This window comes from Chaetura pelagica, unplaced genomic scaffold, assembly GCF_000747805.2.
Source record: "Chaetura pelagica isolate M959 unplaced genomic scaffold, ChaPel_1.0 scaffold55, whole genome shotgun sequence".
Taxonomy (NCBI): Eukaryota; Metazoa; Chordata; class Aves; order Apodiformes; family Apodidae; genus Chaetura; species Chaetura pelagica.
Window position 1 is genome coordinate 4,805,641 of NW_009953571.1, and position 13,109 is coordinate 4,818,749.

At 38.1% G+C, this 13,109-nt stretch overlaps 1 protein-coding gene across 1 annotated transcript; it reads left to right on the forward strand.

Annotated features, from left to right (window-relative positions):
* The first annotated feature begins 620 nt into the window (after positions 1–620).
* CHP1 (calcineurin-like EF-hand protein 1) lies at positions 621–12,710 on the forward strand. Its single transcript, XM_009999608.1, has 7 exons — positions 621–669; positions 1,367–1,439; positions 7,336–7,416; positions 8,717–8,844; positions 9,735–9,796; positions 10,819–10,941; positions 12,231–12,710. The coding sequence occupies exons 1-7, from the start codon at positions 621–623 to the stop codon at positions 12,282–12,284; spliced, it is 570 nt and encodes a 189-aa protein (XP_009997910.1). The 3' UTR covers positions 12,285–12,710.
* Positions 12,711–13,109: the final 399 nt, after the last annotated feature.

The window sequence follows — 13,109 nt, forward strand, 5'->3', positions numbered from 1 at the left end:
TGTCATATCTAAAACACTAAATCAGAAATGCAGAAATTAAAAATCTTTAAAATAGTGCTGTCTGCTTTCTATGTCTGTGTTGCTTAAGTTGAAATTGAGCAAGCAGCCCAGTCTGCTTGTAGAGAAGTTGCCTTAGGTGGAACTGAGCAAGTTGCCCAACCCTATGCAAAGAATGAAAGTTGCCGAGGAGACAAGGAAAAAATAGTTGCTGGCAGGTCATCCTAAAGGAGGAAATGGTTGTACCTAAATAAATACCCTGGAGAAAGAACAAAGCTGAAAAAAAAAGTTTCACAGATCAGGCAACTGCTGTGCAACCTGTTCCCAAATGTTTTAGCAAGTAACAAAAGCATTGTGTATGTGCTGGTGAAGGCTTTTAAAACAGTTGAATCTGAATGTGACACCAAGTCCTACTTTAACTTTGTAGAAAATCACACTTCTACTGAGTAAATATTAACATTAAATTCAGTCTTACTTAATGTATTTAGTAACTTCATCTGAAGAGGGTTTAAAAAGCATTCTTTCAGTGTTAAAGGAATTGCTATTTTAGATAGGCTCAACCCAATCCCATCATGGACTGTCAGGTATCTCAGGTTGTCTAATGTTTTGGCAGTGTTGACACCATGATGCGAAACTTAATTCTTGATATGGAACTTTTGTTTCAAATTGCAGGTTTAAAAAGGTCTAGAATAACTTTCTGCTTGCTTTGTGTCCTAGCTCTCTCCTGGACCTTTTAGCAATAGACTTCAATTTTTAACTCAATGTCCTAGAAGCCTGGAAATTACTTTAGTGAACCCCAAAATGAACAGGCTATTTAGATTCAGGTAATCCTGTAAAGGAAGAAAAGTGATCAGGTGTAAAGTCTGCCCACTTTCCAGATGCAGAGAGGCTGAATATACTTTCCATCTCTAGCTTATCAGGAGTAGAGATAAGCAAAAAAGAATGAAAGATAATACAGCAGGGGTCTGTGATGTCATGCATGAAGTAGATATGGTTGGTGGAGGCTGTGTCCAGTTTATTTCTACCCATAAAGGAATTAAGAGAATAACAGGCGAACTGTGAATCAAGTATTTTTTTCTTTTTAAGTGGTGTTTACTGAATTGGATAACCAGGACAAAAAATATAAATAGGTAAAAGGCAGAGTTAAGACAACTTTTTTAAGAAAGACCTGTGGATTCTTCTGCAATTTACAACTCATGAAGCCCCTAAAGCACTGATGGTCATATGCAACCACTGTAACTTCTTTTGTATAATCTTTTTTTTATATACAGCTTCTGGCAACAGAGTGGCTCAGTATAATGAGGTCTGTTCCTCTGAGGAATCGTTGACATGCTAATTTGTGTTTCTTCTTTCCTTTTTTTTCCTTCAGTCTCCCACAGTCAAATCACTCGCTTGTACAGTCGTTTCACTAGCCTAGACAAAGGAGAAAATGGCACTCTTAGGTGGGTATAATAATGAATTTGACTGTCCTCGCATTGACACATGTACTGATGGCTTGCCGTGTTGTGGGATGCCTGCATGTTTTCCTCATGGTGAATTGGTGAGGCTACTCTAGTAGGTTTCTTCATACTTGCTGTCTACATGGACATTCAAGTTTGTTCCCTTTCATGAAAGGTCAGGAAAAATCTGATTGTTGAACTGAAATGCTCCAAATATCCATTGTCTTTACCGAAGTGCTGAAGGTTTGTAACAGTTAATACAAGAAGGGTGAGTTTTGGTATTCAAGGTCTTGCAGCAAATCTTCAGAAGATGTTAAGCCATATTCTTAGATTGTCATTTCTGATCGTTCTTTATATGTTGCTTCTAATAGTTATTACAAGAATGGTTCTGTTATGACACCTTCATCCTGGCTTTTGTAACAAAAATATAATATTTTTGAGAGAATGGGCTCTTAATTGTTTCTGATACCCAGTCAGTGTCTTTTAACACTACTTTGATCAGCAAGCCCTTTGCTGTTCTTAACTTTGTATGTCTTGGTGAAAGCCTATGACTTTTGGTATGCTCAAAAGTAAAAAGGAGCTGGGGCCAAGTAACTGTGGATAAACAGATACACATTTTATTCTCTAAAGTAGTAGAGCAGGATATTCTACTTCTGAAGTGTTTGACTTCTGTCTGCAATTTGAAAACTGCAGAAGTGAACTGGTTTCTTACAGCTTAATTAAAGATGAGGCTTAAACTTCATCTGCGAAACATTTTTTGCTGATGGGCTGGGTCTGCTGGAAAGTGTTTTCAACTGGAAGGTAAACTCTAGTGGGATGATTGCTGTTAAAATAAGTGTCTGCCTGCTGTCTTTGTTCTCTAGTCTTCTCCACTCTAGATATTTTATTGTGTGTTGGTATTGGTTTGCCCTTTATTTACTGAACTGATTATGAATTCTGATTGTATTAGATTGCCTATTCTTCTCGTGTTGCCTGCAGACTAAATTTGTATTATGGAAAAATATGACAAATAAGACCTGTTGATGACTGCACCAAGGGTGCAGTTTTGTGACAGTGTAGTTGATCTAGGATGACAATACCACTGGAAGTCTCTTGCTTTTCTGTGTTGATGCAGATACTCAAGGCTTACCTTTGGAAATTACAGCTTTGAAAACTTTCCAAGGAAATTAAAAAAGGAGTCTGATCAGTTTCAAGTGGTTTTTGTTCCATTAACCGTATGGCTACATATGCCAGAACCAGTGCACAGAGAAGCTGAAAAGAATGCAGGAGAGAGTAAGAAGGGAAAACGGACCTTGTTACAACATGGTATATGGGGTCTGGCTGGGATGGAGTTGTTTTCTTGTTTCATAGCAACTCTATCTCAATCAAGCCCAGTAAACATAGATTCAGGGGTTGCCTGCAGTTTTGTATATGATCCTGCAAAACTGGATTGTAGGATGCACTATAAACCTACAAAAGCTGAACCTACTTATAAACCAATGTGACTATAACACTAGAATCACTGCTTAGAAGATGAAGGTGACAGGTCGTATGATACACTTTCTTTGGCACTACTGCTGGCTTACTACAGTTTCCTTTATTGAAGGAAATGCACAGTTCCTTCCGGTGCCACAAACCGTTGACTTCTCAGTTAACATTTAAGTAATCGACTCTGGAGTTTCCTTATAAACAGGACTACTGAATTATTATTTTTGGTTGAAAATACTCTCCCTCCCCTTTTGGTTTGTGTAGATATTTTTAAGCTGACTCCAGTGATTTAGACTGTTGCTGTACTGGAAATATCTGGACTTGCATAGCTGAAGGGATGACAAAATGGGTTGTGGGTGTGGAAACAATTGGCTTGGGATGGGCAGGAGCTTCTTAAACCCACACTGTCGCTGAAGCAAATGTGTCATACTAGCTGTAGCATTGGCTAATTGACAATTGTGACATACAGATCAGCTGATGATGTTGTAGGTAAGGCTAATACTATTTACGTCTCACGATTAAATTACTTAAAAGAAAAGTACTTACAGCCTCTTCAAACTTTGCATGTGGGTTTAATCTTCACCAGTGAATAAAGATGTTGGCTGCTAGGCTAGTCTAGCACAGTTGGAACCTAGCACATGCTTTTCCTCAGATCCTCCCTTCCACCTGTTGAGTCCAGAGTTTATAAACTTCAAAGTGTTTGTATTTGTACTCAGTTTACATAAGAGGAGTAGTTAATTGAATATGCTATGAATGTCGGTTGCACAATCTTCGTTTCACAGTATTTGTTACGTATTGGGAGGAGTTTGACTTACATTGTTGATAATCACATGGTACTTGGGAAAGGAAGTTTGTTTGAAAAATCCCAGCAACTTTGCAAACTGTGATCCATTAACTTGCAGTCTTAGCCTCTAAGCATAGCCTGCTCCCAAATGTAGTTGACTGGGAGTGGCATTCAAATTTTGAAACCTGTCCTGGCACCCACAATATGAAAAAATGAGGGGAGAGAGTAAGCACTATAATTCGGAAGGTCATAAATGTTAGTTTTGACACAAGCAAGATGAAGTTATCACTTGCTTACTACCACCAGGTAGTTTAGAGGGCATGACTTCCATTTGTTTCCTGTGAGCAAGAATGATTGTTTCCATAAGGATGACTTAGACCTTTGACTTACAAATCAGACGTGATAGGAGTTGCTCATGTTACTATGATCAGGAAGGGAAGCATTAGGCAGTTCTTTATGGCATGAAATAAACTTTTAAATGTGTACCACCCTTTGGAAGAAGGGGAAAAGCTCTGTTCTTATCTATGTGTTAAAAACAGGCAAGGTAAAGAACACTTTGTACAGGAGGTCTGGTAGATGATGATTAATCCTGGTGATTGGAGAGGACTGGTAATTCATTGTGGAACTATAATCAAAAGCTGAAATCTTTTTTAGCCAGATGTGTCTATGCAGTGTACCTGTGTGCAGTTTCAGAGCACTTTCTTTTTACAGAGTTACATAAATGAGATGTAAGAGAAGGATATTGATGGACACAAAATTTCATATGCCTTGTTTAACTTTTTAAAAAAGTTCCTCCTCCTTATCCTCTGAATAACTGCAGCCATGGTTACTTATTTACTCTTACCAAGTCTTTCAAAGTGTAGAAAAAATATTTTTTTTTTTCTTAGCTTCATTTTTCCTAAGCAAAATGAATAAGCTCCCTCAGTCTTGCACCATCTGATTGAAACAGGGTTGTTAAGCCCAGGACAAAACTGTTCCTTTGAAAATTCTTTTGTCACCTTTGATTTCAATATGGTGACATGCTGAGTTACCAAAACAAGAGACTGATAGCCTTGGATGGCCATAGCTACATCTGAATTATGAAATCTGAAAGGTACTTGTTCTGCTTGCCTCTTAACTGTAAGTCATGAGGAAGCCAGTGTGCAAGTTTTCTCTTTCTGTTCTGATGCAAGATGGGCCCCTGTTTTGGGGGGAATAGTACTCTGCTACTATATAGAAGTAAAAGAAGGGTGAAAACAACCAGAAATAATGGAAGAAAAGAAGGATCTAGTAGGTTTCTTGCAGCCTCTGGAGTAAGGCATAGTCACCTTTAGAGTTGGGATCTGCTATTTTCCTTGGAGAGTATACTTATGCTTAGAAATCTTGTCTTAGAATCTGCAAATTCCTTGTAGGTTGAAGTGTGAATGCAGTGGGATATATATTAAATCATTGGCCTCTATAATGATAACATGCAGTTAAAGGTTGCTTTGTACGTTGCATTGAAGCAATGGTTTAATATAAATCAGGTTTCTGGAAATACATGTTGGAGGAACCTTATTGCTATGGTGAATGAACAGAGTAGAGGGCATCACATTTCCTGTAAGCTCCAGCCTCAGCCAGGTGAAGTTGGTCCCTAATGACTGCATGAAGCCTTAGGTTACATAAAGTGGAAAATAACTTACCTCATACATTCATTTACTTTTATGGCTGTTACAGCTATTTCAATTATAACACTCACTCAGTAATGTGGTCTTAATAAGCAAAAATGGTCTACTGCAATCCTGATAATGACAGGACAAATAGATTTGAGACCTTGGGGCTTATTTGTGGTTAATTGTTAATCTGTTAGAAAGCAGAGCCACTGGAGGCTGAAATACTGAGTGTAAATTGAGGCTCAATACTAAGAAGTAGTGATATGCAAGTAAAAGATTTGGAAGCATTAGGATTTTACTCTAAATGGAAGAGAGAGCAGTTCCTGCTTTTAGCTTGTAAATGTTAGCATTGACACTGAAGTCCTGTTGTTAAAGTATGGTTACTGTGACATAGGTTTTCCACATCACTGCATCTCCCGCCTAAATCGCTAATGCATACTTTGCCCTTCAGCTATAGCTTAAAATGCAGCAGTCCTGAAGGGTCTGTTAACAAGTTGGTCATGTTATACAGATGTTAACTTTGCCTATTAAAAAGGATTCAGACCTGGTCAGAACAGAAGTTTGCTAGGATAGCCTAAAAATAGTCAGGTCGCTCTATTAGAAGGTCAGTTTAACCAAGGTTAACCAGTTAATTCCTCCTTCCCCCTAATCTTTAAGATCACAGTATTATAAAAAGCCAGTATACTTAAATAATCACAATGTTGTGGTTTTTTTACTCTGCCAGTTTTTGATGTAATGACATAATGAAGCAAATCTTTTTCTACTTCATTTAGTGACATAGTTTTAAAAAATAGCAAACATGTAGTAACTAAGTTTGAGGCTTTGACCCAAGCTTCAAAACCTGCAGGACTGCATTTAACTTGAAGGGAATTACCAATATTTCTGGGGACTGGGCAGGAAATGTCAAATTATACATCCAGACAGAATAGATTTTTTACAGCCTTACCCCATTGATGTTATCTTTGCAATTTTGAACAAATTATTACAGAATACATCTTGTACTAACTGATAAATTGCTGTGCTCTGTTCTAGTGGGGAGAAAAACAAAGTGAACCAACCAACAACGCCAAAACCCCAAACCAAACCTGTTGACTGACATATTCACTAAGACAGACTTCGTGTGTCTGCCTTGGTCACAGCATGATTTTCCCACTTTCCTTTCAGTGACATTTTTCTTCAAGAAAGAAGAATTATTGATGCAACTCTAATATAATAGAATGAACCCTGTGTTCATGTCATACTGATGTAAAATATATTTATATCAGTACAGCTCATGATGTTTCCCAGATCAAAAGAAGCTATAACAATGTAAGCATAGCGATGCTTATACTGTACTGTGTACATACAATCATGAGTGGAAAGAATGGCAAGAGCAGTGAGTATTTGCAGTATATTAGTGTAGTTACATCTAGTGTACAGGCCCCTGTCAAGGTCTAAATTTGATACTTTAAAATAGAAGTGCTGCTTGATTGAAGCATAAATAATCTGTAATAATATATAAAGTTGTTACATAAACAAGAAAATTTCTTAGATTATGCAGATCATCTGTGGTATGTGTGGAGGAGTATGGTATTGTCCTAGAATCTGGAGTGGAGTAGTCTGGAATATTCATGCCAACTCAAATGATTCAGTACCAAAATATTTTCTTTAATTTTGCTTTCATTTTGAAGCCATATTTACCTTCAAAGTCAGTTCAAAAGCTTTCCTTAAACTGTAAACCAGTCAGCATTACAGGAAGGTTTCTTGCACAGTGTTAGCATTTAAGAAGTTCTGTTCACATGGTAAATAAACTCTGCTAATCTGTAATGTAATACAGGCTTGGCATTGTCTTTTGCTTTGCTTTGTGCCATTAGTCATGGAGAAAACATGATTCCACTAATTACATTTTTAAAACCACGAAGTATCTTGCTACAGAAGTAGAACCCAATGGATCTTTTTACTGTGAATTCTTTTTAAGCATTTTTTTTTCTCCTTTAGCTTAAGCTTTATGCAGACTTTGTGTTCTTGCTTTACTTAGCCGTGAAGACTTCCAACGTATTCCAGAGCTGGCCATCAATCCACTGGGAGACAGAATTATCAATGCCTTCTTTCCAGAAGGGTGAGTTTCAACAGACTGGATTTCTGAGCAGGCACAAAATTTGTAGTTCATCGGAAGTTTTGATAGCAAAATGCTAATAATTAAATCACAGAATTTTAATTTACTAATAACTGAACACCTCAAACTTGTAATAAAATGTGTGTGGGTACATTATTTCCTCAGCATGTTTTCATTCTGTAATGAGAAATACTTCACAACCTTACAGGAGTTTTGTGTACTTTATTCATTGACAAACTCGGGCTTCGTGCCAGTTTTCCCTCTCCTCTTGCTATGCAGCTAAAGAAAGTCAAGGGCATTTGTGGGCTTTGGTTCTTAAAGCAAACTTGTAGCAATACTATTTTATGCTAAGTAGTACTGCAATTAACTGACTCAGTCTTGGTTTTTACCTTTCAGGCTCTAAGTATACCTTTTTTGTAAGATCAGCTTTGTTTTTTGTTTTTGATTACATTTAAGATATAGCTTACAGCAATTCAAACAGAAATCCAAAGAGATTATAAAATTTGCTGTACTGTCTCACTTCATTATACCTCTCTAGATTGTTCTATGAAATCTGCTGCTGTTCTTGAACACAATTGTCATTACTGGTTGATGAAGATCAGATTGTCTAATCAAGTAATAATATCAGCATTAGCTGATAATTTCCTGCATAGTAGTATACAGGAAGCCAGGCAAGGTCTCCTAAATAAAAAGCAGGAGTTCTGGAAAGTACTTACATAGCTGGTTCCCTCAGAATCTCTAGACAAGAGAGCTATCTGTCAGGGATGCTGTTACCCTTGGCTTGTGCTTGTGGAGCAGCAAAGCTGGCAGAGCAATGTATTTGCTGACAGTACCTGCACAAGAAAAGCAGAGCAGGTCGAGTGACTGTCATGTTAGCCAACAGTCCAGGGGTTGCCAGAAGAGTTAACAGTGGTGAAGCAAGTCTTAGTCAACCAAGAGAACCAGGGTCCACATCAGCATGATAATATTGCCAGACTTGGCCATAGCTACAGGATAGCTCATGCAAGGGCCAAGGGTGAGGGCTTGAGCTGAAATAGAGCTTGCAGGCAAGGGGAGGGGAGCCTTCAACAAGACTTCTCACAGCTTCTTTTTTTTATACATCATACTTCACAATGGTGTGATCCCAGGTTGCAACTGCACCCACTGCGTGAATGCTGGGTTTGAGCACAGGCAGCCAAACCCTGGGGAGGTGGGAGTAGAAGAGTCTGCATTGTGTTGATGGTTCAGACATTAATACTCTGCTTTATGGAAGTAAAACTTATACAAGCTATGCTAAAACTGACCTGCTGAAATGCTTACACAGAGAGGACCAGGTGAATTTCCGTGGATTCATGAGGACACTAGCCCACTTCCGACCCATAGAAGATAATGAAAAGAGCAAAGACCAGAACGGACCAGAACCATTGAACAGCCGAAGTAACAAGCTCCACTGTAAGAATTGAGAACCTTCCTATAGAAGCAATTGTTTTCCCTTTCTTGTTTCTCTGGAAAGGGAGTGAAGGGGCTTGGAGCCTTCTGTATAATAACTCCCCATAGAATTCTATCCTCTAATACATGGTTTTTCTTAACTTGTAAGCTTATCTGTTCAGAATGTCAACAATTGACCCATTCTTGTGATGAAATTTGGTGGAATTGGTTGAATCTTGAGTAATATATATGCTTTTTGAAACCTTTCATAACAGAAAGGTTTCAGAATGGTTTGCATCCAATTATTTCATATTTACAAGTAACACTCTATATGTGAATGGGCTTTTCTGGTTCCATATCCAGTCTTCCATAGAATATAGTGCTTTTTCCTCACCTTCAGCTAAGTACTTTCTTGAGTATTTGGACACCTGCCTACAGTATGAGCAGAATGCTCTTGCTTGCTAATCAAAGTTGGCAGCAGTTATCAGAGCACTTAAAATATCTGTCATATCTCATCCAGAATATAGTCAAAGAAAATGAATGGCACTGCAAAAATGCTTGGTTCTGAAGTTAAAGGATTGAATGTTTCTTAATGGTAATTATACTTCCATGACTTGGGCCTTTGAAGAAATACCTCTGCAAGCAGAGTGCTTCTGAATATACTCATACTGAGTATACTTCAGTAAGATGTTTTCATTTCTTAGCAATAATGTTATTTATGTATGTGGTAATAACACCTTATGCAACTGAACATGAATTTTATGGTGAATTAAATTTCTAAGCTAGTTCTTTTAAAATTATTTATGAATACCTACTATTTATTTGGGTTTGGTTTTTTTGGATAAATGTACTGTAATGAAGAAAAACAAAGGCACTTGAATTAAGCTATTATTATTTTTTTTTCTTCCCTGTAGTTGCTTTTCGGTTATATGATCTAGATAAAGATGACAAGATTTCCAGGGATGAGCTTCTTCAGGTAAAGAGCACAGTACTCCATCGTGACCTTCTCTTTGACTTCCCTCTTAATTCTAAGTGGGTATGGAGTTCTGACAGGCTTCTCAAAAGGACTCCAGAAGGAATTTGGTGGCTAATGGCTTATATCTGGTTTAAGGCTACAGATATGGTATGAGACTTTAATTTGTTGGTTCAGGCTGTTCTAGTGGACTGGGAATGCTAGATTCAAGGTTAAACCAGAGCGTTAGCTAAGCAGATCCTGTTGGAAATGATACTTAAATATCCAACAAATACGCTAAGCTCCTTAAGAACTACCTTCTAGAACTTCTAAAGGTTCTTCTGTGAGGACTTTGCAGTAACAATCCTTAAGGTGGATGAGATTGTTTGCCTGACCCTCTGTGCATCCTCTCATTAGAATACAAAGAACTTCCTGAAATTGCAACAAAAGTAATTAAAGTTAATCAGTACTGCATAGTTTGAGCTAGGAGTAATTACATACTACTAATCTGGGGAAACACACATGGCAATTTGTGGTTCCTGATGTTGGACAAGGATTTGCTTTTCACTGAAACTCCCCTCAATCTGCACAGAAAATGCTTTAACTGTAGAGAGTAATGGTAGTTATCATTTGACCATATTCTTGCAAGGTTCCTGTAGGCTATATCAAGTAACAGATACTCAATCAAATGTTGGTATGTTTTGTGGGAAAAAGATAGAAAAAAGCATTGGATCAAAACGTACTCACTCCTAGTTCCAAAAGCTTTCTCCTATATCATCTGGTTGCCTAGTGAAAAAGCAGGATTCTGTGCCAAAGATGGCTACTAAAGGAAGCTGTCTTTCCTGAAAGCCTTGATGCACAAAGGACAAATAAAAGTCTGTCTAGACATCCAAAGAAGTCCTTCAGGGTTGTGCCTTATGGTGTTATTTTGATAGTACATGTGAGGGGGAAAAAAAAGCATTAAGAATACTTCGGTTTCACTTCAATGTGTTTTTTTCTTGTTTTAAAAAAAATAAATCTAATCTGGGGACTTTGATATGTTACAGGTGTTACGGATGATGGTTGGTGTAAACATTTCAGATGAGCAGCTGGGCAGTATTGCTGACAGGACAATCCAGGAAGCTGATCAAGATGGGGATAGTGCCATCTCGTTTGCAGAGTTTGTTAAGGTTGGTAGACTAATTTTTAACAAATGAAACTGATCAGTAATGGACAAGTAATTCAGACTTAAATGCAAATAGAAACAAGAAGTTGTTCAAATAGTCTGGCCTGCCTACATTTAGGCAAAGGAAACCTGATAACTGTTTTTCTTCCCTTCTTTTTCAGGAATTTTTAAACTGTCAGAGTACTAATAATTAGTCTATATGTTTCTTCATACTCTTACATAAGCTTACAGCACTGAATATACTGCAGAAATTTCACTTTTTTCTTTTGCATCCATTCTATACACGTAGCCTGACTAGCACAGTTACAAGAAAGTATTTCTGCTGCTGTAATTGCCTTGATCAGTTTTCACTTGGAGATTTTATCCATCAGCAGCACAACTAATAGCAGTATTCATGTTCCTAGCTCTAGTCCTTTAAATTACATCATTTGTTAATCAGACATAGGTAGTAGTAAACAGCCATTGTATAGTCAGTGGAGAAATTTGTCCTATAGCAATTTCGACTGCCTAATGAGTTAAATTGACAAGAGGAACCAAACTCATCTTGGACATGGTCAAAGACAGGACAAAGAGGCATCAGAAATAAGTTGCAACATGCAAAATGCTGACTAGTTTATAGCTAGGAAAGGTTTTTACCATGGAGTATGATCATAGGTGCTGAAGATTTAGAATCTCTTTCCTTGGAGATAGTTAAAACTTAACCGGACAAGGCCCTAAGCAACCTGATCTGCTGACCCTGCTTTAAGGAGAGGTTGAGGGAATTGCACTACAGACCTCCACAGGTCTCTTTAAATGTAAATTACTCTGCTTTCAGAACACTGAAGTGTATTGCCTGGAGCAGACTAATGTCTCTGTACTTCAGTGTTAAGAGCAATTTAGTGAATTGAGTTGCCATCCCAGGTTTACAATGATCTCTGAGTGTGGTCTTGATTTTAACTCTTCAGTGACTGCTTATGCCCCTTCCTTTAGTCTGTTCTCTTGTCTGTTCCCTGGCCATGCATTCCCATACAATCTTAATTTTGGAAATCGTAGCCTTTCTGAGCTGTTGGAAGACTGAAAATGCATTAGTTAAATTTTGATTTACAGCCTTCTTCTAACTGTAATGCCTGAAGTTTCTTTCCTTGGAATTACTTTAGTACAGAAGAAAAAATAGCAGTCTCTAGACGAAAGACACGCATGCCAAATTGAAGACATCCCATGTTCCTGCTCATTTGCTCTATACTAGAGTAAGAAACCTTGTAGGAGAGAAGCATGTACAGTAACTTAAGTAGCTCTTTCTGAATTTTATTGCAGGTTTTGGAGAAGGTGGATGTAGAGCAGAAAATGAGCATTCGATTTCTTCACTGATGGATGGAGACCCTATTCCTTTCTACCCCTACTATATAATGAATAGAACTTAATTTTCTCCTTTGCACCTTCCCCCAAAGCAGTGCTACTGGTGCATATACATCTCCAGCCCCTCCCTGATTTGTTCTACCAATGTGAACATGCCCTGTGCATCAGGAACAAAGGGAAATGGCTGCCATGCAACTTGGAAAGGAGCATTTTTTTAAATAGATCTTTTCCTTCAATTTTTTTTACCCTCTCTCCCTTGTCTCCTGCACTACTGTTTCAGAAAAAATGTCTCTCCTTATGTACTGCTGTTTAATCTACAAACTGATTCTTCTGAGCTGAATCTGAGAATGGAAAAATGGAATGTGCCACAGGAGCACCCTTTGAGACACTTTGGAGACAAGTATCTACTCAAACACTAGGTGCAACGATAATGATTCACTTTTGCTTCCAGTAGCAACGCCACATTACAGCTGCCTTTCTTTTTTTCCCATTTGGCTCTTTATGTGCAGGGTTTTTTTGTTCCCTGCTTCCAAATCTGCCTTTTACTTGGGGACTTCTCCATTTCTATGGCTCGATTGTACATTAGCACTGAATGCATGATGATAGCCTAGAGTACTTTAAAGTACTGTGAGTAGATTTTATTCTTTGGGATTGACAGGCACATTAGAAGAATCTGTGGAGGAGACAGGCAGTGGTGTCCTCAAAAGGAATAGGAATTCTGCACTAAGTCACTGCTCCAGTAGCAGAAGCGGGAACTTGTTTCCTTTGAGTGGCTTGCAGACTTGGTAGCCAGTGGACCATGAAGTGCCCTCTCCATGTTGCTTTGCTCTAGGATCC

Coding starts and splice junctions, on each gene's coding strand:
- CHP1 (XM_009999608.1), top strand. CDS start 621: ATGATGCGAAACTTAATTCTTGATATGGAACTTTTGTTTCAAATTGCA. Junction 1,440..7,335: donor GGAGAAAATGGCACTCTTAG/GTGGGTATAATA, acceptor TGCTTTACTTAG/CCGTGAAGACTTCCAACGTA. Junction 7,417..8,716: donor AATGCCTTCTTTCCAGAAGG/GTGAGTTTCAAC, acceptor ATGCTTACACAG/AGAGGACCAGGTGAATTTCC.